The 24,291-nt window shown below is 50.7% G+C and overlaps 1 protein-coding gene across 5 annotated transcripts in view; it reads right to left on the reverse strand.

The window, feature by feature from the left end:
* Positions 1–14,903: 14,903 nt before the first annotated feature.
* The window catches only part of LOC135917928 (leucine-rich repeat and fibronectin type-III domain-containing protein 4-like), a 367,177-nt gene continuing 357,789 nt past the window's right edge, over positions 14,904–24,291 (reverse strand). For 3 of the 5 annotated variants that reach the window (XM_065451569.2, XM_065451567.2, XM_065451568.2), the window contains exon 6: positions 14,904–15,610. In XM_065451569.2, coding sequence (XP_065307641.1) covers positions 15,375–15,610 — 236 coding nt within the window. In that variant the 3' untranslated portion in view covers positions 14,904–15,374. The remainder of the gene's footprint in view (positions 15,611–24,291) is intronic. The other 2 variants (XM_065451570.2, XR_010569459.2) reach the window with 2 other exon arrangements.

Raw genomic sequence — 24,291 nt, forward strand, 5'->3', positions numbered from 1 at the left:
AAAGACCCCCCTTAATATTCCACGTGCATTTGGATGCAGCACCAAAAGTGTGTGTAGTGCGTCATGAAGTTCGGCAGTGAAAGAAAACGGGTAAAAGGGAGGGTGGTAACAAACAGCGAAAATAAATATGCGATGGCCTAGGTCAACGCAGGCGCACACTATTTTTTGGTTGCTGTGAAAGGTAACGTGATGACAAGGCAAAAATTTCGAAATGACAAGCAGTGTACCTCCACCGTGGCCAGCCATGCGATCACAATGAAAGATATGAAAGCGGAATACGTCAAAAATTTCACAGTCGTACACATGAGGATGCAACCACGTTTCAGTTAGAGCGATTATACTGGCACCGCAGTTGTCGACGAGAGAGCTGATTGCTTCGTGCTTGTTTGTCACACTTCTTACGTTAGCAAGAAGCACTGGGACATGTGCTGATGAAACAACGCCACTACCGGGACTGCCTGAACTGACAGCTGTGGCTGCGCCATCAGGGAGTGCGTGCTTGATTTGCTTCACGCAGCCACTCGTTGGGTCGTACAGGAAGGATCGCCTACCAATAAAAAGCGTATTAAATCTTATCTGAAACGGGCGAGAATCGGGCTGGCGCTTACCAAATTCGATAAGCCTTTTCCTTGCGTGCCTTGCAGCGGGCGAGAACTCCTCAGAAACAAAAACGTTGTTAGCTTTCAGCTTGCTCCGCGAGGAAAGTATGGTTTCCTTGATCTTAATGTTGGTTAATTTCATTATGACGGGGAGGCACTTCCCGCCTGAAAAGGCTCCGATACGATGCATGCGTTCAACCGAGTTCGGTGGCAGATCACGTTCCATCGCAGACGACAAGGCAGCGATTCTTTTCTGTTCAGTCTGCAGCCATGATTCACGGGAGTCAGGTATGGCATAAAAATTAGGTTGTTACGCCTTGTCCTGTCCTCCAGATCATCTAGACGAGCTATAAGGGCGACCTGCTGTTTTTCCAGGCTTTTTGCTGATTGGTACACTTTGACCAAATCACTAGAGACATTGTCAAGCGTTTCAGATTTCTTTTCGAGCGATTCCAGGCGGCGGTAAATGTCAGTTAGCTTGCTTTCAATAACTTGTTGGCTTGTTTTGACGTCCTTCATGTCCTTTTTTAACTCAGCCTGGCCTTTGGCAAGCTCACCTGATTTTTTTTTATGTCTTTTAGCATTTGTAGGACAGAACTAATTTCATCGGACTGAAGCTCATTAACACTATTAGAAGCAACGACATCTTGGCTTGATTTTTGTGGTTTTGGAGGCCCTGGATTTTCCTCGACATCGCCACATTTTAACAACTGCAGACTCATATTAATGCAGTCGCACACACTATCGAAGAAAACAAGTGGGCAGGGGAGCAGCAATAAGGAGCGATTGTCACTCCGTCTAGTGTACAAAGACAAATTGTTACGCACCTAAGGAGCGAAGTGATGCATATGAAGCATACTGTCATAAGCGCTACTCCACTGCCCACTAAAGTGGTAGACCATACGCGCGTTTCTTCCGGTGTTGTCGTTCCAGAAGCGATGAGCTTCCTGTCCAGCAGCCAACTGTGTGAAGGCGGCACGAGGGTCTCAGCACGTGCACTATCGACGGAACCACGTTGGCCATGATCAGCAACAGCGCAAGTGCCAGCCTCAGGGGCGCAGACGGTGAAACAATGGCCAGGTTCAGCAACACCTGAGGTGCGAAGAAATCATGCATATGAAGCATGCTGTCATAAGCGCTGCTCCACTGCCCACTAAAGTTGTAGACCATCCGCGCGTTGCTTATGAAAAAGCCGGGCATGGGCGTTTCTTCCGGTGTTGTCGTCCCGGAAGCGATGAGCTTCCTGTCCAGCAGGCAACTGTGTGAAGGCGGCACGTAGGTCTCAGCTCGTGTGCTGTCGACGGAACCACGTTGGCCATGAGTGCGCAGATTCATGTGCAGATTCTATGTGGCGGATGCATATTCCAGTTTCGGTCCTACTACTGACTGGTAGGCCAGTAGTTTAACCAGTTTGGCTTCCAGTGCATTGGCGAGATACATTTGGTGCAGATTCTATATGGTGGATGTACATTCCAGTTTTGGTCCGACTGTTGACTGGTAGGCCAGTAGTTTAACCAGTTTGGCTTCCAGTGCATTGGTGAGATACGTTTGGTGCAGATTCTATATGGCGGATGCAGTGCGGGCTTCAGTCAGACTATTGACTTGTAGGCCAGTAGTTTCAACGGTTTGGCTTCAAGTGCAGTGGTGAGATACACCAGAACACCGTGAATCCAAAGCGCGCCGCCACATTGATGAGCGGTGGTCGCGCCATCTCTCCCAAGCGTCGCGAAGTAGCAGGTCTGGGCGGCCACGCCGGGAGATGCGACCCGTCGCAAAAGCGAAACTTGGGCTTTTTAGCTGGGCGGAAGGCGTGTTTTGCGCTTTTTCTAACCTGACATTTTCGCTGTCTTGATCCAATCAAACTTCAAGGCCTCATGCAAGTCCGCAATGGCCACATTGAGTGCTCTGTAGACTGCACAAGCGAATACATCGGGCAAGTACGCTACTACGTTTGTACAAACCGCGCGCTATATGCTAGAACACGTGTGCGCTGTAATGTCTCCGCATTTTTGGCACGTAACCTGTGAAGCAAAGCAATATAGAGCACTGTGTTGGTGTCATATATTATTAAAGGACGCAGCACATTGTCTTCTGCACTTTCAGTTTGGTCTTGTTTGTCATGGTCACTACTGGGTTGGCCGCGTTTGGCAACCAACTGGCGAGGTCGTTTGACTGGGCTTATAGCCTGCCTGATTAGCAGATGCCTGCCCTTCACCACCTGCACATTGAAAACAAAATACATGTTATAGTAAGAAGGGCTGTAGTTCTTGCCCATTCCATCACTGTTGCGAAGATATAAAGTCCTCTCAAAATGAAATAGAAAATACACCAGGTCAATTGTACCGTGCAATTTATCGTACAGCATTCAGAACAAAAGCTTACAGCACTCGAACAAGCAGCATATGATGTGTGGGGGTTCCACTCTGCGTGCGGCTAGGGCTGAAGGCGAGCTCCGGATCTAGCCCCACGCAGTCGCTCCGTGGTACTCCCAACCCGTAGCGCGGGAATCGCGGCTACGCCGGGTTCGGACGAATAAGGCAAACAGCGGTGTCAACGGTAACAACGTTTATTGCTAATAGCAATATCAAACACTCGCAGAGGGACGTCCTCTCAGTAAAAGTAGGAAAAGGCTTGCCTCGTTGTCTGGGTGGGTCAGACAAACGAGGTCACTCACGGGATCCGGCAGGTGCAGTCCAGGTAGTCCAAGGCGTCGGCGTCCCAAGAGAGCGAGTCTCCCCCGGTAGCGCGCTTTTATACCCTTTTACCTTTTTGCGAGGGGAAGTCCTCCTCGCCCGCCGGATACGTTTCCCTTTTCCGTGAGCCGCGTAGGAGAAGGGGAGTACGCGCGTCCTCAGGGCGACGAAGCGAGAGAGGGCGCGTAGTGCCTCTCTCCCCTTGTCAACTGCGGCGCGACCCGTCGCCGCGTGCGAGCGGGTTGTCCGTGACGGCGCCTCGTCGCCACGTGCGAACGGGTTGCCGCGGGTACGCGGGAGGAAATGGAGGCGAGTGCTCCCCACATCCTCCTCCCCTTAAGAAGCCCCCCGTACGTTGATGCTGGCACCTACGTACGCCCGAAGGGTTCGGGCGCCCGTTTGCTAAAGTTCCCGCCAAGGTTGGCGATCAAGGCAGCGGGGCACACGCTGGCTTTGAGCGTCGGGCTTGCGTTGCTGTAGCCCTCAGGTGGCGGATACTTGATGCCGACTCGAAGGTGTTCAGTCAGCGGCACTGCTCGGGCTTGCGAGGCGGATCGTAGTCGGGGCTCGAAGGCGACTCTCCGTGCCGCGCTCCAGGTGTCGGCTGCACCAGCCGGGCGGTCGCTTGCTGGGCGCCAGGTAGTGGTTCATGCGGCTGCAAGGCCAGCGTAGCGCTGCGGGTGCGTCAGTTGTACCCGCGAGTACTGCAGGCCGTTCGCACGGCCGTGTCTTGTTTCCTGCTTCAGAAAATTGGATTAGTCCACTGCACAGTACGAGATTGTGATAAGCAGCATGATTGGCCGGATCCGGGAACACCGTCAACGCCCGTTACGAAGGGAATGGTCGTCCGCATCATCAACGACTCACAGCACACCGCACTGGCCCTCGCAAGTCTTTAGTCAATGCACACACCGCATGCAAACACCTTGAATCGTTCACGCCACATTCCCGTCGTAGTCTGCGTGGTTGCTTGAAGACTGGAACGACGGCTCGTCGTCAATACTCTGCGCTCTGCTGTCGCTAGACGTTCGCTTCCCGGCAGGAACTAACAAGGTGCCAGCACGGCCCGGACTTACGAATGGTCCTCGCAGTCATCGGGCTACGTAAATATGGCCGCCGGATCATTTCCGCCTGCTACGCAAGTTGTAGCGCGGCTGCGGGCTCGCCGTTCGGTTCTGGCTGTTCTCACTCACCGACCGCGGTTGAGGGAGGGTCTGATCTTCATCCCACTGCTCATCACGCGGCACGTAGCGTTTCAGGTCGCATACGTGTACCGGCCCGCCGATCGGCTTCCCTTTCATGCTCTCGAGCCGGTAAACAAGCGAGGAAACCTTCTCTCGTACTTGATACGGCCCGGTCCACTTCGGCGCCAGCGAGGCAGCGAACTGTTTGCTAGAATCGCTGAGAACGTGTTGGCGCCGAAGCACCAGATCGCCCACTTCGTAGCGGACGTTCCGATGCGAGCGGTCGTACTGCGCCTTCTGTTGCGCCCTAGCAGTGCGAAGATTACGGCGTGCTTTGCGTAAAGCTTCCGTCATCTTGTCACGTAGGTGCGTCGCGTATTCAGCTCGTGCTGCCGGCGCGACCGACATTCCGCTGCGATCCGCGAGAACTCTATCCATCGGATTCGGCAGCTCTCTCCCCAGGTTGAGAGAAGAAGGCGCATACCCAGTCGAGCGGTTCACTGTCGATCGCAATGCAAACCCGATCTCTGGAAGGTAGGTATCCCACTCCTTATGTCTTTCAGAGAACGCGACAAGCATGTGCTTAATGTTGCGATTGACCCGTTCAGTGGGGTTCGACTGAGCATGATAAGTTGTCGTTTTCTTGTGCTTAATGCCAAGTGCAGCGCACGAGTCGACGAAAACCTTCGCAGTGAAGTAGGACGCATTGTCCGTTATCAACTGCTCCGGATAGCCAAATCTGGTGAAAACCTCGATCAACTTATCCATGATCACTCGTGCCGTCAGTTTTCGCAAGGGAAAAAGTTCGACCCATTTACTGAAGTGATCTGTGACTACAAGCAAGAATTTGTTCCTGCTCGGTGTGGTGGGATACGGTCCCATGACGTCACACGCCGCGATTTGCCAGGGAGTCTGGCTGTCGATAGGCTGCATGAGGCCGGGCGGTCGTCCACCCCGGGGCTTCACGCTTTGGCACACATGACATGAGCGAGCGTAGCGCATCACGTCCCGTTTCATGCCTGGCCAGGTAGCGAGGCGACACAACTTAATGTAAGTCTTGGGGCCGCTCGCGTGCCCAGCGATACATGAGTCGTGAAAGTAGCGTAGCAGTGCTCCTCGCAGTACGCGCGGTATCACCACCTTAAACGCCTCCCTTGTGTCGTCCTCGGTGGGGATATACCTCAGCAGGAGGCCGTCGGAATTCAGCAGATAAGAATCCAGCGCACTCACAGCATTACCAACTGATCCCGAGCGCTTAGCACCGACAGCAATACCAGCTGCCTCCATGTGTGCGGCGGCCGCGCCACCCTGCTCCCGGAGCTCGTCGAGCACTTTTCGACAAAACGGGTCCTTCTGCTGAGCCTCGAACAGCTCCTCTCTGCTGAAGATGATTCCTGCGGAACCGACAACATCTACGTGGTTCACGCTCTCGCCCAGGATCGACGGTTGTTCCGCGTCCCTTACTTGGGCCTCTCCATCGCCTCGGACTGGCGCTCGCGAAAGTGCGTCAGCTGCGGCATTGCTTTTTCCTTTGCGGTAGCGCACGGTGAAGTCGTAACGCTGCAGCAGCAGTGCCCAACGCGCCAGGCGGCCACTCGGCTCGCTCAGGCGCCTCAACCAAGTGAGAGCCATGTGGTCAGTCTCAATCTTGAATGCCACTCCATCGACGTAATAGTCGAACTTTCGCAGAGCGAAAACTATCGCGAGGCACTCCTTCTCTGTCACCGAGTAGTTCCTTTCGGCCGGCGTCAACGAACGACTCGCGAACGCAACCGGTCGGAGAGTGCCTCCGTGCTCCTGAAGCAAAATTGCACCTAAGCCTAGGTCGCTTGCGTCTGTTTGAATCACAAACTCCCTATTCAAATCGGGCAGCTGCAATTCGGCCATGTCAGCGAGCACCTTCGTGAGGCCGCGCAGTGCCGCCTCCTGCTCTTGACCCCAAGTCCACCGTTCGTCTTTCCTCAAGAGCTTCGTCAAAGGCGCTTGCACTGCCGCGCAGTCTGGAATGAATTGGCGATAAAAGTTCACCAATCCCAGAAAGCGCCTCAGTTCGCCGATATCTTTCGGCGACGGGTACCTCAGTATAGCCTCGAGCTTATCCTTACTCGGTAGGATGCGGCCGTTATCCAGCGTGAATCCCAACAGCGCTATTCTGCTCGCAGCTATCTGAGCTTTGTTCGGGTTCAGCGTGATACCCGCGGACCTCAGCCTGTCTAGGACGTCTCTCAAGTGGCGCAAGTGCTCCTCGAATGTTTTCGAATAAACCACTATGTCGTCCAGATATGCGAGGGCATGTTGCCACTTCGCGTCTCCTAGCACTCGGTCCATCAACCTTTGATAAGTAGCGGGAGCTCCGACCAAAGCAAAAGACATTCTCTTAAATTGAAAGAGCCCCCGGTGACAAGTGAAAGCCGTTTTCTCTTTGTCACGCTCGTCCATTTCGACCTGAAAGTATCCACGACTAGCATCGAGCGTCGTAAAGTACTTCGCCCCGCCTAGGTTAGACACTAAAGAGGAAATGGAGGGTAGAGGGTACGCATCCTTCTTCGTAACCTCATTCAGCCTGCGGTAGTCTACACAAAGGCGATAGGTATCGTCCTTCTTCGGGACTAGAACTACCGGAAAGCCCCATGGGCTGTTCGACCTTTCCACCACGCCTGTGTCGATGAGTTCGTCTAAGGCGCTATCAAGTGCTTTCCGCTTAGCCAAGCTAATCGGCCGAGGATTACATTTCCATGGCGCAGCGTCACCCGTGTATATCCTGTGCCTGACTAGCGTAGTGCGGCCCGGACGGTCAGTGAAAATCGCGTCGTATTCGTACAACAGCGACGACAGTCGTGCCCGTTCTCTCTCCGGCATATTGGCATCTGACAAAAGCGGGTGCGTTGCTCCTCGCAGAACAGTGACGCAATGTTGTGCCACCGTGTCTCTCTCCTCGCCTGCGCCGATTACGGTGCGCTCGCTTGGCTGTGGCCGGGTGTGGCCCACTCGCGCTGCGCCCGGAGACTGTTGTGTCTCCGTTGCCAGGGGCGCTTTTGCGAAAAGCTTTAAAGCACCCGTTCCGTTCTCTCGGTAACCTCCGTTGCCGATGTCTATTACGATGCCCGACTTGACGAGACAGTCTCGACCCAAAATAACAGGCACTGATAAACCCGGGAGGTGTACGAGGCGTTGTCGCCTGACGCGTTTCTCCCAACGGATCACTAACCTAGCTGCACCGCTGGATTGTGCTGTGCCGGAAGCAAGTCGGAAGGTGGTGCCATTATCTCTCAAGCGGATGTTGTTCTCGCGGAGATGATGCAACACCTCGTCACCAAATAATGAAGCGCTTGCTCCGGTATCCAATAATGCAGCGAATTTCTTTCGGGCTATCGTTAGCTCGATGAATGGCGCCTGCGAGTCCGCAACACCTCCTACGCGACAAGCCGAAGGCGCAAGTAATTCGATGCCACCGGCTATGTTCGACATCGCCGCACGGGACCCAAGGTGGATCACCGGCGGCCTCGCCCGTTTCCCGAGCCACGCGCTCGGCCTCGGCCCGGCATGCGGCTGCAATCTCGGGCGATGTGCCCTGGTCGGCCGCATTGGTAGCAGCGGCCGTTGAAGCCTCGGTGGCCTGGGCGGCCGTCGCTCCACTCCGGCCCGCCGTAGCTTCCTTGAACTGCGGTCGGCGTGTGCCGCTCCTCCAGTCTCGCATCGGCCTCTCGTTCCTGTCGCGGCGCGCTGAGTGCGGCATTAGTCGGTGCTGTTCTCAGCGCGTAGGCGTACGGGTCCAAAGCGCGGTCTGATAACTCCCAACTACGCTGGACCTGCTGCTCCGCGAACGATGCCGACGCGTTGACTCTAGACGAGTTGCAAGTGATCGCGCCGCCGTTCCACGCGCAGCGAGGCTCGAGTGACAGCGCCGCGGGTGGAGGCGGGCGGTATGCTCGCGCTGCGAGAATGTCTCCCTGGATGCGCTTCGCCTCGGCGGCGAGTTCGTCTAGGTCTCTAAACCTACGCCCTCTGAAATAGGCCGCGAAAGTGGGGTGCGCCTGCCGTGTGACGCGCTCAACTTTCTCTTCGTCGGTGGCGAGAGGGTTCGCGAGACGAAAAAGTTCGTCCATCGCTCGAACATATTCCAGCAGGGAGTCGTCCGGATGCTGGGTACGAAGCTCCAGCTCTCTCCTCAAACGCCACTCGTAATTGGCCGGAAGAAATTCTTCGCGGAAGTTCGCGCGGAACTCTTCTACTGTGCGGCATCGGTGTCCGGTCAGTCGGAACCAGCGAGCCGCCTGGTCGGTCAGTGAAACCGGGATCACACGCGCGACTAGTTCGGCGTCTGAAAGCCCGGTTGCCTGCTGGTAATACAGTAGACGGTCGAGGTACTCACTCGCACTCGTGCGATCGTGGTACCCACTGTAGGTAGGCATGTCTACCTTAATCCGTGGTCGCTCGCTCTGCGACGAGGCCTGCATTGTGCCTTGCAGGGCGCCGGCTAAGCTCTGCATGATTTGCAATGCATTTTGCAGCATTGCCTCGCTAGACGGCAAACTCTCGCCCAAAGGGCCGGATGCCTCCGCCGTCGGGGTTGAGTTATTTAGTGGCATGTGTGCCTCTGTGTCCGCGTCGCGATGCGGCGAGGGGCCCGACGGGGTACGCCTCGTATTGGGGTTACCCTCTGCCCACGTGGCATTCGCGCTAGCCTGAGTGTTCCGCGTGAAACACTCAAAACCAAAGCTGCTGGTATGTTCAGCAGCTGCCACCGCGTTAGCAATAGGCTGCTGACTTTGCGTCGCTACATTCGACAACATGAACAAATCTGAGAGGTCAGACAAGCCAGCCGCCATTGTTCGCTGAAACGTGGGTAGTCCTAGCGCGAACACAAACCAGAAGACTCGCCGTGTTGCCGAATTCGATCCACGTTGGTAGCGCCAAATGTGGGGGTTCCACTCTGCGTGCGGCTAGGGCTGAAGGCGAGCTCCGGATCTAGCCCCACGCAGTCGCTCCGTGGTACTCCCAACCCGTAGCGCGGGAATCGCGGCTACGCCGGGTTCGGACGAATAAGGCAAACAGCGGTGTCAACGGTAACAACGTTTATTGCTAATAGCAATATCAAACACTCGCAGAGGGACGTCCTCTCAGTAAAAGTAGGAAAAGGCTTGCCTCGTTGTCTGGGTGGGTCAGACAAACGAGGTCACTCACGGGATCCGGCAGGTGCAGTCCAGGTAGTCCAAGGCGTCGGCGTCCCAAGAGAGCGAGTCTCCCCCGGTAGCGCGCTTTTATACCCTTTTACCTTTTTGCGAGGGGAAGTCCTCCTCGCCCGCCGGATACGTTTCCCTTTTCCGTGAGCCGCGTAGGAGAAGGGGAGTACGCGCGTCCTCAGGGCGACGAAGCGAGAGAGGGCGCGTAGTGCCTCTCTCCCCTTGTCAACTGCGGCGCGACCCGTCGCCGCGTGCGAGCGGGTTGTCCGTGACGGCGCCTCGTCGCCACGTGCGAACGGGTTGCCGCGGGTACGCGGGAGGAAATGGAGGCGAGTGCTCCCCACAGATGCTAAACCTTCATTCATTGGAAAATGAGGAACTACAGTAGTTACAATGTTAAACTACGTGTGCAGTCAAAGCCCATATAACAGGGTGAGCATGACAGGTGCAGGTGTTGTACAGTTGTTGCACAAACCATGACAGGGCACATAAAATTACCATCCCTAATTCAAGCTGCATCATCAGGGACCCCTTTGGTACAAAACAACAACCACACCTGCATCCCAAGAAATTAGCCCCACCAACTGCAGCTACCTGGTATCAGACCTGTTTCGCTTGTACGAGGCCATATCGGATTGTAGGCGCTCCCGTAGAAAAGAAAACAGTAAAAAAAAGAACTGGCAACAACGAGCAAATTTTTTTTTACAAAATACAACAATGATTACCCACCTTAATTTCCTCGCTATAAGAACGGGAAGATATTGCGCTTTGCCCCGCATAACAGCCCGCAAGCATTTTAGAGCTCAGAAGGCTCAAATGAATTCGTTACGAATGACGCCTGGAACACCAGCTCGTAAAGACAGGAGCGCTGCAAGAACACCTTCGGCGACGAGCAGTCGTTACCTTTTTGTGGACGCATGCTATGTGAGGAGAAGACTTCGGTTTACTTTGATAGCAATAACGCTCACCAGCAGGGCAACATTCTGTTGCCTACAACTTGTCGTCCACGCTTAATGGTCATGCCGTGCACCAGCTGCAAGTATCACTAACCGCAAACTCAAGTGTTCCGCTTAACTGTCGGGAGCTCTGCATGACTGAAAACACGTAAAGGCTTGCCTTTTTTTATAGCCTGTGGGGATCGCACGCGCATCCCGATATCTCCGGAGCGGCCACGCGGTTATCACGCGATAATCACGTGCTCGCTCGTGAAGGGTAGCGGGGACAGGGCACCTTCGCCGCTCCCGCTGCTCTTCGCGCCTGGCCGCGACGCTGCAGCCAAGGCACCCCGTTCCCTCCTTTCCCTTTCTTGGAACCGGGGAGACTCCTCTCCGCCGCTCGGGGAGAAGCGGTATTCCCCCGATGCACGTTTGTCTCACGGCGGAAGAGCTTGCGAAAGGCCGCATCTCAAATCCGCCGCTGAGACCGCCGCACGCCGTCCCCCTGTGCGCCAGGCCTTTGTGTGCGACTCACTGCCCCAGGGCCCGAGCGCGGAACCACTTTGGGTGAGCTGAACTCTTATCAGCCTCTTTTGTGGTTCCCACATTGTGCGGTTTGTGTTTCACCCCAGACGTGCGGAATGCTCCGCCGCTGCGGTTGTGTTTTGTGTTGTATTTGTGTGTGTTGTGGCTGTTGTTGTCTGTTGGAATCATTGTACACTAAGGTGAATAAACACCTTAGGTCGAGACTCACCCTGTCCCCACTGGCCTGAACCCGCCGTGGTCGCAACTCACTGCGAACCGCGGGTTAGGGGTCACAGCTCTGACTGCTAGGGCTGCTGCGAAAGTGCTAGGGAGCGACTGCCGCTCCGCCGGCGCTGTGCGATCCAGAGAAGGGTCAGGTGCGCACGCGCGAGCCTGAGTAATACCCCTATAAGCCAAGGCGAAGCACCAGCACGGGATTCTTCGCTGTAGGCTTGTTTTTCAGAAAGTGCTCGGAGCATACCTGCGTGTTACACATATTACGTTCGTAGGGCGCAAAGTTGAACGTGGAACCAAAATATACACAGATGGAATACTCACTCGTGCATTTTCACTGGGTCGGTAGTTCTTCCTATTCAGTGCAGCTATCCACCGGTGGCGTAGCTTGGCATTCTTCGTTGCGGATGGAAATCGGTGCAGGCTGAAAACACCGCACCGGCACGATTCCCTACGTGTGTTATGCTCTTCGCAAACAGCGCTAAGCAACCTGATCATTTTGCGCTGGTTGCTTTGGCATCCAAACACGACGCAGTGATGCCCAGATGACTTCTTGTATTTTGGATCCGCGTGAACGGGCACATTTCCGCACTTTGGAGTCCTAGAGCTTACGCTTGCCATGTCTACCGGTCGCCGGCGAACGCACTTTGCCAGCCCAATACAACATGGCGCCGGTCGACCGGGTAACCTGTGTGCGAGAGTATGCGTTCAGTTAGTCTAGGTGCGAGGCTATCGTGTTCTGGCCTATACGTTTGGTGCGGACTCCATATGGCGTATGCATGTTCCAGTTTCGGTCGGGCTGATGACTGGTAGGCCGTTGTGTAACCGTATGGACTTCGAGTGCAGTGGTGAGATACGTTTGGTGCAGATTCCATATGGCGGATGCATATTCCAGTTTCGGTTGAACTACTGACTGGTAGGTCAGTAGTCTAACCATGTCGGTTTTGAGCGCATTGGTGAGATACGCTTGGTGCAGGTTCCATATGGCGGATGCATATTCCAGTTTCGGTCGGACTATTGACTGGTAGTCCAGTAGCTTAACCGGTTTGGCTTCGAGTGCATAGGTGAGATACGCTTGGTGCTGATTCCATATGGCGGATGCATATTCCAGTTTCAGCCGGACTATTGACTGGTAGGCCAGTAGCTTAACTGGTTTGGTTTTGAGTGCATTCGTGAGATACGCTTGGTGCACATTCCGTATGGCGGATGCATAATCCAGTTTCAGTCGGACTATTGACTGGTAGGCCAGTAGCGTAACCGGTTCGGCTTCTAGTGCATTGATGAGATATGTTTGGTGCAGGTTCCATATGGCGGATGCATATTCCAATTTCGGTCGGACTATTGACTGGTAGGCCAGTAGTGTAACTGGTTTGACTTCGAGAGCATTGATGAGATACGTTTGACGTTTGGTGCAGATTTCATATGAAGGATGCATGTTCCTGTTTCGGTCGGACTATTGACTAGTAGACCAGTAATCTAACTGGTTTTGGGCACGTGTGTTAGATGACGCCCAGTAAAAGTGAGTGTCTTGCTAGCAGAAGAAACGGTATTAGTGAGGTATCTGCGCCAGGATAAGTCATTAGATATAGCGACACCTAGGTACTTGTAGGGCTGCGCAGCACACACAGGAATGCTATTGTGTATTTCTACGAAAATCAATCGCGCCGACGAGAAGGTACCATCAATTTGCGTTTCTTAGGATTAAGTTTCATTAACCAACGGTCGCACCATTGCTGTGAACAGTTAATGTTCTCCAGAAGTACGTCTTGATTAGCTGTGATAGAAATTTTTCGATAAATGACGCAGCCGACTGCTAACAACCGAAGTTTTCACAAGACGTGAAAGGGTAAGTCGTTATTATATATATACCAAGGAGAGTTGGGGCCCCAGAACTCATCCTGCCGGTACACTAGAAGTCCCAGAGTAAGGGGTCAGATGCGCGGTTGGTAACTGTAAAGTATTGAGATCGGTTTGTGAGGAACGCTTCGGTTCACCGTTAAATCGCGGGCTTAAGGTTCACTAGAGAGTTTTAGTGACAGACGTTCGTGTGGTACCTTGTCGAACGTTTTTTCAATATCTAGAAATGTCGTCTCTGTTTGGAGGTTAGAATCTAAATTGGTGTGAATATCATGCAGGAAGATGGACAGTTGTGTTTCGCAGGAAAAAACGTTTGCTCAACCGATGATGTGAAGAACGAAAGTATTTATTCAAGTAAAGAAATTTTGTTTTCTGTGTACATGATGTGTTGCGTGAGCTTACAGGGCACACTATTTAATGAAATGGGGCGATAATTAAGTGGGCAATTCATGTTACCTGTTTTGTGAATGGTAACAAGCTTTCCCACTTTCCAGTCAATCTTTCCAGTTTGATGTGACTGCGAGAACCGCAGACATAGGAACGCCTTGGGGACATGTTTAGAATTCTTTGACAGTTTCGAATTGTTGTTATCCACACCGGCTGACGATGTGAGTTTAACGCTGTCAATTAACGATGAAATAGCATCTGTGAAAAAGGTCATGGTTGGCATAACACTTGTTGTATTAGTACGTGAGTAAAGGGGGTGAGTTGTAGGTTCTGCTGTAAATACAGATGCAAAGGTTGAATTAAAAAAGTTCTCACATTCTACATCGTCGGCCGTCGGCGAATGTACAAAAACACTGGCTTATTTACAAAAACGAGAACAGGCATATGAAACCCACAACCGATATCCTTGGAAACTTAGCACATAGCGAACCAACAGTCCGCACACATTAGGATATAGATTGCCTCGCTTTCTTTATAATTTATCCCAAGTAACCATTTGTCTTCCAGAGGCATGATTTGAAGGACTACTTAAACAATTTATTCAATCCAGATTCAACCTAAGAAAAGGTTGTCTTGTAAAAAAAAAGGAAGAAAAAATTGTTTTCATACTGCCAATTTTTTGTGTCCTCTCACAGGCATTTTTTCCCTTTGTGTGCAAAATTATGCATTGTATACATAAGAATTGTATATTTTGATTTGTGAGCGCTAGTTGTTCCAAACTTTCTTGTATAAACGCTTCCATTGATTGACCAAAACACTGTTAACTGTTGCGTAGTGACTGCTAGCATGTGATCGCTGCAGTTTGCTCCCAGCTGCCGCCGTCATGTACACTTGGATGACAAAATAAAACTATCCAACCCCGCCGCCCCCCCCCCCCCCAAAAAAAAAAAGAACGAAGAAGAGAACGGCGCACAGCAGCGGACGCTATTTGTCCCTGCATGCTCCGCCACCAACATATGTGTCGTGCTGAGAGCAACGTCAACAGGGCATCATACCTTGCTGGTGAAGCAGCGCACTGAGACGGACACAGTGAAGACACACAAGAAAAGACGACACTCGCTGCATGTGTCTTCACTGTGTGTCTCGCTGTGTGTTCACTGTGTCCGTGTCAGTGCGCTGCTTCAACAGCAAGGTATGATGATTATTCACCGGCTAGCCGAACTTTCCACTTTACTGAACGTCAACAGAGCAGCACAGATACACTCGGAGGATGCGTACTTAGAAAGAACGTGTCCGCTTACGCATCCCGGTTCCGGAAGGTGTTTTATTGATGCGAGAGGATGAATGGGAAAATACATAAATCTGTGATCGGACTTTCCGCAGTGCAGCTAAACTGGCAAAAGAAAACGGACGCTTGGAGCCCCAGAAGATGAACGTGTCCTTGACACGGCACTTTTTTCTTTTCCTTTTTTAGGTAGCGCCTACTCAGGCTAGCTCGTGTACCATTGGCATCGATCTCGATGTACCATTGGCGTCAATTAAACCCCTCGCTGCTTGTCCTGAGAGGGTCACAACTGTTCTCCTAAACATGTCTACTTTCCAGCGAGTGCACTTCCGCCTTCTCATTGTAATAATCTACCAGGCACAGTCAGCGCAGGAGTGCAGAAGCGCTATCTTTGAAGCAGACGACGCGTCGCGTGGTTGTGTTGTGCAACCTACAGCCAACCCCTGCGGAATCATGTAGGTGGCCGCGCCCTCTGCCTCTCCGGGAAGGGGATCACAAGAAGGGGCCCAGGCTATTGTCCTGGTCACCGTGGTCGCACTCTGTGCCGCAGTCGAGCGCGTCGCAGTCCACGTGCGTCAGGTGGTGGCCGGCCAAAGGCGGCGGCGCGTTGCACCGCCCGTCCAAGTGCCGGTAGTCGGCGGGTGAGCGCTGGCAGTCCCTGCTAAGGCACTCACGGGGCACCAGCCGCGCCAGCCAGCACATCCGCCGGTCGCACACCACCGGGTTGCCTGCGACACGTAGGGACGCCGTTCAGCGCAGAGGCCAACACAGAAACACACTTTTGTGATGGTTCCAAAATGCGGAAATCATTCTATTAGTGATGCTTAAAGCTAGGATGCAGCAACATTTTAAAAGCATTGGAAAACGAACTGCGCTAAAGATGGGACTGAGAAGACACAAGACGGTCCGCTTATTGGTTTTCTAAATCAAGGAACGACTAGGTCGCTGATGTTCGTCATTTTAAAAAGAATTCAGCGTCAAAGTGAGCCATGAGATCATCTCGCCACGCAGCGGAGAGCGGCTGTCCTTGCCGAACAATGCGCCACAGTTTGCAGCGCCTATACGGCGTCTACACCCCACGAAAGTTCTATACCACGATTTCTCTTAACAGCATTAATAAAATGTATTCGATATGGATGAGCTTCCCGGTTGGCGCGTTTTTGCTTAATCAAGTTATTGGTTGTACAGCTAATTTTACCAACATTATTGAGCTGTAAGAACAATTACACTGGCCACTTTGCTCGGAGTGATATAAAAGCTGAGAAACAATGCGATCGCGCTTGTACGATCCCATGCCTGCAGGCCACGCAAACTCTGACACGGGCGCAGCAACAATGCTCGTGCTCCTCCGTTGGTGTCAAGGTTGCGCAGCACCCCACATGGTGTGAAGTCTACACGTAAGGCTACGTCGACACATGCTGCATGCATACACGAAATTGATGCATGAAAGTGCTGTTATATTTACTTTCATTATAAAAGAGACGGGGCCGGCGCATGCGCCAGTTACAGGTTATCTCCCTCGCACGACAAAAAACGGCAATTTATATATAGCAGTGCATACGAATAGTCAGTAAACAAAGCAATTTTCCCGTAATAATAAACCCTAATTACAATACGACTTACAGCAACGTAAGTAATAAATACCTAGACAATGCCTGCTGATGTGATTTCCAAAGATAATGCGTTAAATTAAACGTTCCAGTCAACAAGCTCTCCGATAGAGCTCCGAACTCCCTATAATTTAACGGTAGTCGCACAAACGGCTGAAAATAAAACATTTCCCAATCCACAGCCAGCAGAAAACCACGTTTGTTCAGTCTTCGCATACCAATCTACGTCTAACATTTTCCTTTTTTTTGAAAAACAAATAGAACCGTAGCGACGCATACCCAGTAGCAGATATCAAGTGACCTAAGTTGGCGTGCAACAGGTTGATTGAAGAAAGGCCCATAGCCAGTGTTGCATACCAGGCCACACAAAGAGCTTCATTGAAGAGAGGCACATACCAAGCGTCACATATCAAGTGACCTATGTTGGCGTGAAACAGGTTGAGTGAATGGAGGCCCATAGCCAGTGTAGCATACCAGGCCGCACAAGTTGGCGCGAAAAAGGTTCATTGAAGAGAGGCGCATACCCAACGTCACATATGAAGTGACATATGTTGGCGTGACACAAGTTGAGTGAATGGAGGCACATAGCCAGTGTTGCATACCAGGCCGCACAAGTTGGTGCGAAAAAGGTTCATTGAAGAGAGGCGCATACCCAACGTCACATTTCAAGTGACATATGTTGGCGTGAAACAGGTTGAGTGAATGGAGGCACATAGCCAGTGTTGCATATCAGGCCGCACAAGTTGGCGCGAAAAAGGTTTATTGAAGAGAGGCGCATACCCAACGTCACATATCAAGTGACATATGTTGGCGTGACACAAGTTGAGTGAATGGAGGCACATAGCCAGTGTTGCATACCAGGCCGCACAAGTTGGCGCGAAAAAGGTTTATTGAAGAGAGGCGCATACCCAACGTCACATATCAAGTGACATACGTTGGCGTGACACAAGTTGAGTGAATGGAGGCACATAGCCAGTGTTGCATATCAGGCCGCACAAGTTGGCGCGAAAAAGGTTTATTGAAGAGAGGCGCATACCCAACGTCACATATCAAGTGACATATGTTGGCGTGACACAAGTTGAGTGAATGGAGGCACATAGCCAGTGTTGCATATCAGGCCGCACAAGTTGGCGCGAAAAAGGTTTATTGAAGAGAGGCGCATACCCAACGTCACATATCAAGTGACATATGTTGGCGTGACACAAGTTGAGTGAATGGAGGCACATAGCCAGTGTTGCATATCAGGCTGCACAAGTTGGCGCGAAAAAGGTTTATTGAAGAGAGGCGCATACCCAACGTCACATATCAAGTGACATATGTTGGCGTGACACAAGTTGAGTGAATGGAGGCACATAGCCAGTGTTGCATATCAGGCCGCACAAGTTGGCGCGAAAAAGGTTTATTGAAGAGAGGCGCATACCCAACGTCACATATCAAGTGACATATGTTGGCGTGATACAAGTTGAGTGAATGGAGGCACATAGCCAGTGTTGCATACCAGGCCGCACAAGTTGGCGCGAAAAAGGTTCATTGAAGAGAGGCGCATACCCAACGTCACATTTCAAGTGACATATGTTGGCGTGACACAAGTTGAGTGAATGGAGGCACATAGCCAGTGTTGCATATCAGGCTGCACAAGTTGGCGCGAAAAAGGTTTATTGAAGAGAGGCGCATACCCAACGTCACATATCAAGTGACATATGTTGGCGTGACACAAGTTGAGTGAATGGAGGCACATAGCCAGTGTTGCATATCAGGCCGCACAAGTTGGCGCGAAAAAGGTTTATTGAAGAGAGGCGCATACCCAACGTCACATTTCAAGTGACATATGTTGGCGTGAAACAGGCTGAGTGAATGGAGGCACATAGCCAGTGTTGCATACCAGGCCGCACAAGTTGGCGCGATAAAGGTTTATTGAAGAGAGGCGCATACCCAACGTCACATATCAAGTGACATAAGTTGCCATAAAACACGTTGATTGAAGGGAGGCACATAGCCAGTGTTGCGTACCAGGCCACCCAAGTTGGCGTGAACGACGTTAATTGAAGAGAGGCACATACCCAGCGTCACATATCAAGTGACGTATGTTGACATGAGAGAGGTTGATTGAAGGGAGGCACAGAGCCAGGGCTGTATACCAGGCCACGCAAGTTGGCGTGAAAGACGTTCATTGAAGAGAGTCACATACCCAGCGTCACATATCAAGTGAGATATTTTGGCGTGAAACAGGCTGATTGAAGGGAGGCACATAGCTAGTGTTGCGCACCAGGCTATCGAAGTTGGCGTGAAAGACGTTCATTAAAAAGAGGCACAGGCCCAGCTTCACATATCAAGTGACATATGTTGGCGTGAAACAGGTTGAGTGAATGGAGGCACATAGGCAGTGTTGCATACGAGGCCGCACAAGTTGGCGCGAAAAAGGTTCATTGAAGAGAGGCGCATACCCAACGTCACATATCAAGTGACATAAGTTGCCATGAAACACGTTGATTGAAGGGAGGCACATAGCCAGTGTTAAAGATTGTGCTCCGAAAAAGAAGAGAAGACGAAGTGAAAAACGAGCGTGGAGCCGAGCGTGCGCCTGCATTTTTTAGTTGTTTTTGCAAGCGTCGAATAAAGAAGACGTTCTCTACTTCGGCTCCGCTTCCTGGTTTTCAAGATATGGTACCGTGACCAGAATATAAGATCTACAGTTGAAGACCCCTGAGGATGAAGCGAGCTACCTGAAGAGGACGACCTACCGACGCGATCAACGCGACGACACTGCGACAGAATCGAAGAACGATCCACGTCATCACGAGGCCTACCATTCCCGACGTGAGGACATGGAAAGAATACGACGGAGGCGTTCGAGCGGCGGTCACCAGGATCATCAACGACATGACAACTCTTATGCAGACGGAACCAACGCCATATGGTGAGCTGACCGACCATCTTAACCTATTGAAGATAAAGGAAACTATGCTGACCTTGATAACCAAGTAGAAGAGCATGTTACGGATGATAACCTTGAGGATGAGCTTCAAAGCGTCGGACAGTATCAAGAATCTATCGTCCTCGCGAAATCCCGCGCTGAACGCATTTTATCCGCTCAGCAAACGACGGCTGCGTACGCATCTCACGGTGACTTTCATCAAGCACGCGCACACGTTAAGCTACCGAAGCTGGACGTGCCGAAGTTTCATGGTGACCCCATTAAATGTCCAGAATTTTGGGATCAATTTGAGTCTACTGTGCACCAGAACCGATATATCACCGACGTAGACAAATTGAAATATCTTCCGACCTACTTGATGGGTAAAGCGGAAGGTGTAATCAGCGGCCTGTCGACAACTAACGAGAGCTATAGCACAGCTATAGAACTTTTCAAAGAAAGATTCGGTCAGAAGTCACTGATTGTTAACGACCACATGCGTCGTCTTCGAAACCTACGTAAAGTTCGTTCTTGCGAAGATTTCGAAGGGCTTCAAAGGTTGCACGAAGAAGTGCAGACGCGCGTGAGATCTCTCCATAACCTTGGCGTCAAAGAAAAAGAATATGGAGTTCTGAAAACTGCTATAATACAAAATCTTCCGCAAGAAATGGTACTCCGTTATAATCAGCGCGTCTTGTTTTCGAGAAATACAGGCGTTACTAGTGACAGGCTAAATGAAATGTCTGTTCTTCTAGACTTCTTGAGTCTTGAAGTAAGAAGCCGGGAACAGACTATAATGATGACTTCTGACAAGAGAGAACAAGCCTCAATAGCAAAACGACAATCTAATGAGCATTTCGAAGGTTCTTCATCTATGCTAACTGTGAAACTGACTCAAGAGAGTTGTATATTATGCGGAGACAAAAATCACTCGGTGGATGTTTGCACAACGGAACTAACTTTAGACGAAAAGAAAGACAAACTACGCAAATTAGGGTGTTGTTTCCGCTGCGCTCGACAATTTCACAAAGCTAAGGAATGCTGAAACTGGAAGAGATTAAGCTCTGAAAAAATGCAGGGGGCGACATATCACCACGATGTGTCACCCAAAATGGAAGCAGAATACAGAAACGCAGACAACTGTTTCCAGCTCGTCAACAGACTCGATAAAGTGCACAATTCTTCTGCAGACCGCCCAAGTTTGGGCTGTGGGCACTGGAAGCAGATGCTATGTAAGAATGTTGATTGATGGTGGCAGTCAGCGCAGCTTCATCACAGGACTGTCTAGGAAGCTGAAAGCCACTGTGTTAGCCGAAGAGCAGCTCACCATCTCGGGATTCGGAAACGTTTCAGCACCGCGGAAATATTATCGGAGAGTACGAGTCACACTGCATAGCCAGTACGATTCAAACTCACTTGAAGTAGAGGCTATAGAAGTTCCCGAAATATGCAATGACTTGTCAGCATTAACAGAGACAAATCTACTTGCAAAGTTGAAAAGCAAAAACTTACGTTTGGCTGACGTCAACGCAGTTCAGGTCTCACCTGAGCCTGGAATAAGCGTCCTTATATGTGCAGACTATTACTGGCAGCTTGTCAGCGGAAGAATTCATCGACTGGACGACTCCTTGACAGCCATCGAAACTATCATGGGATTGACACTTCATGGAGATACGAGAAGTCCACCTAAGTTCTACAAGCGGGAAACCATGGGGAACTTCCATATATGCCTAACGGAAGCCAACGTTTCCCAGTAACTGAGGTCTTTCTGGGAAGTAGAACATCTGGGGCTGACTAACGAAGACAGACTTTTCGTAAGATGACGAACATGTCCTGAAGAACTTCGTGGAAACAACTGTTTGAAACAATGGTCGCTATCAAGTGGAACTGCCGTGGCACAGCAATTGTTCCCAGCTTAAAGATAACCGGGATGTTGCGTTAAAGAGGCTGGAGTCTTTGCAGAGAATGCTACATCGAGAACCAGAGTTTCAGAAGGAATATGACACTGTCATTAGGAGCTACTATGACAAAGACTTCGCTGAGAAGGTCACAATGGGCAGTACGTGTGAACATATCACGTACTATATGCCACACCGAGCAGTAGTGCGACGCGACAGAACTACGACTAAAGTACGGGTGGTATTCGACGCCTCTTCTCATGCTTCGGACTCGCCTTCACTTAACGACGTCTTGTGGACAGGGCCGAATTTGAACCCCGACATCCTCGACTTACTGCTGAAGTTTCGCAGCTTCAAGATTGGAATTTCCGCCGACATCGAAAAAGCGTTTCTTCAAGTATCGCTGCCTGAACAAGACCGAGACGCGTTTCGTTACTTCTGGTTTGAAGGAGGGTCTTCCAATATTGAAGAATTGCGCATGAAAAGGGTTCCTTTTGGCGCCTGCAGCAGTCCATTTCTCCTGGCTGCAACTCTGCGACACCACTTCCAACTGGTAGAAGACAAATACCCTTCTACCGCCAAACTATTGAAAGATCATTTCTACGTAGATGACTTGGTTATCGGGGCCCAGAACAAAGAAGAAGCGCAGCAGGTGAGCGATTGTTTCAGTATCTTGAAAGAGGCAGGAATGCATCTAACAAAGTGGACGACAAATGATGGACACTTACGAAACTTTTACAATAGTAGAGATTTAAATGTACAGTTCGGTGTAGAAAACGAAAACAAGGTTCTTGGTCTCATTTGGGATACCGACAAAGACATCTTAAGGCCATCACTAACGAAGATGATTGAATCATTGAGCGAACAAAGGGTTATGAAGAGACAGATCTTAAGCTTCGCCTCACTCATGTATGATCCCTTTGGATTCTTAGCGCCGTTCGTGCTGGTAGTCAAGTTATTTATACAAAAACTGTGGTTAGAGCAATACACATGGGATGCGCCTCTTCCTGAGTCTCTTCTTATAGAGTGGACAGCGTGGACTAAAGGCCTCAGAACTGTTGACCAGCTGGAAGTCAATAGATATTTTGGTCAAACCCTCCTGGGCAAGAATGTGCAGGTTACAATACACGCTTTTAGTGACGCTAGCCCAGTTGCGTACGGCGCGGTGCTTTACCTTCAGATACGAGATTTCAAGGGAGCCACAACAGTTCAGCTACTACTAGCCAAGTCGAGAGTCGCACCTATACAAAGGATAACTGTGCCACGATTAGAACTGACAGGAGTCCTAGTTGCAGCTCGACTAGCTGCAATAGTGAAACATGCCCTAAATCTAGAGGACATTGAAACAGTAATGTGGACAGATTCTATGATCGTGATTCATTGGCTACGCGGTTCAGCGAAACGTTAAGAACAGTTCGTAGCAAACCGAGTTACAGAGATACTCTCCCTAACTGATTTGAACATGTGGAGACATTGTCAGAGTGATCAAAATGACAGCCGATTTACTGTCAAGAGGATCCACTGCGGAGCAACTCTTACAAAGTTCAATTTGGTGGAAAGGCTAAACTTTCTCTACACTGAAACGACAATCAACGACCCCTGCTACACCGAGGATACATCGAAATAGAAGAAACTACTTGTACAGCAGCAGCAATGCAGGATACAGTCGGCCTAGGAGAGGAAATTACGTGTTTGAAAGCAGCTGCTCGACCAGTGCTTACAATTGTAAACATCAACGACTATAGCTCTTATAACCGACTGATGCGTATAACTGCGTAGATACAACGATTTGGTAGAAATTGAAGGTACACAGACACCAGAAAGAAGGGACCTTTAGACGCAACTGAAGTACAAGAGGCTGAAATTTATTGGATACGTCGAACACAAGATAAAGTATTTGGACCGGATGTAAGCCGAACGGACGTTACACTCCAGCGGTTCAGGCCATATCACGACGAATTAGGGCTTCTTCGCTTGGGAGGTCGTCTCCAGTTCAGCAACCTCCGGGAAAGTTCCAAGCACCCCATTCTGCTTCCCGCGTCAGACACATTCACAACGCTGTTGGTCAAGAAGGAACACCAACGACTTTTACACGCTAGACTCAGTTTTCTTTTGACTGAACTGAGAGAAAACTTTTGGATATTGAGGACCAGGCAGGTTGTAAAGAAAGTCATTCACGAATGCACGGTCTGCAGACGATATTCCTGCAAGCCATACTCGGAGTCCTTCGCGCCTCTGACAGCTGAACGTGTTCAACCCTCCCCACCTTTCGAAGTCAGTGGTATCGATTTTGCCGGACCGCTTCTACACAAAGATAACAGAGGACCAACGAAAAAGTGTTATATACTCATCTTCACATGTGCAGTCGTTAGAGCGGTTCATCTGGAGCTTGTCACCAGTCTTACTTACGACAAATTCCTGCACGACGAGGAATTTGTAAGACTCTATATTCCGACAACGCCAAGACATTTAGAAAGGCCTCAAGGAAGATCCAGCGACTTTATGAATTAATGAAATCACAGGAAGTACAATCGTATTTCGGAAGTCACATGATTGTTTGGAAATTTATCACCGAACAAGCTCCCTGGTGGGGAGGATTTTGGGAACGACTCATTTGATCTGTGAAGTCTACATTGAAGAAAACACTAGAAAACAGTTTCTTTACCTCTGAAGAACTTTCGACCACGCTCTACCAAGTAGAAGCGATGACAAATTCATGACTGCTAACATTTGTGTATGCAGAAGCCTCTGAACCAATGCCGCTTACGCCAAGTCATTTCCTCATAGGCCAAAGATTGACTATGCTTCCTCCAGACTTGTCGAACGCAGCATCAAAAAAGACACCGTCGTCACGCGAATTACTTCAGCGCAGATGGAAACACAGAGAACATGTGTTAAACAATCTCTGGAACCGGTGGCGACGAGAGTATCTCCAAGAACTTCGTTCAGCTCACATTAATGAAACAAGACACTCAGAATCAGTGAAG

The sequence above is a fragment of the Dermacentor albipictus genome, chromosome 5 (genome assembly GCF_038994185.2).
Source record: "Dermacentor albipictus isolate Rhodes 1998 colony chromosome 5, USDA_Dalb.pri_finalv2, whole genome shotgun sequence".
Lineage (NCBI taxonomy): Eukaryota > Metazoa > Arthropoda > Arachnida > Ixodida > Ixodidae > Dermacentor > Dermacentor albipictus.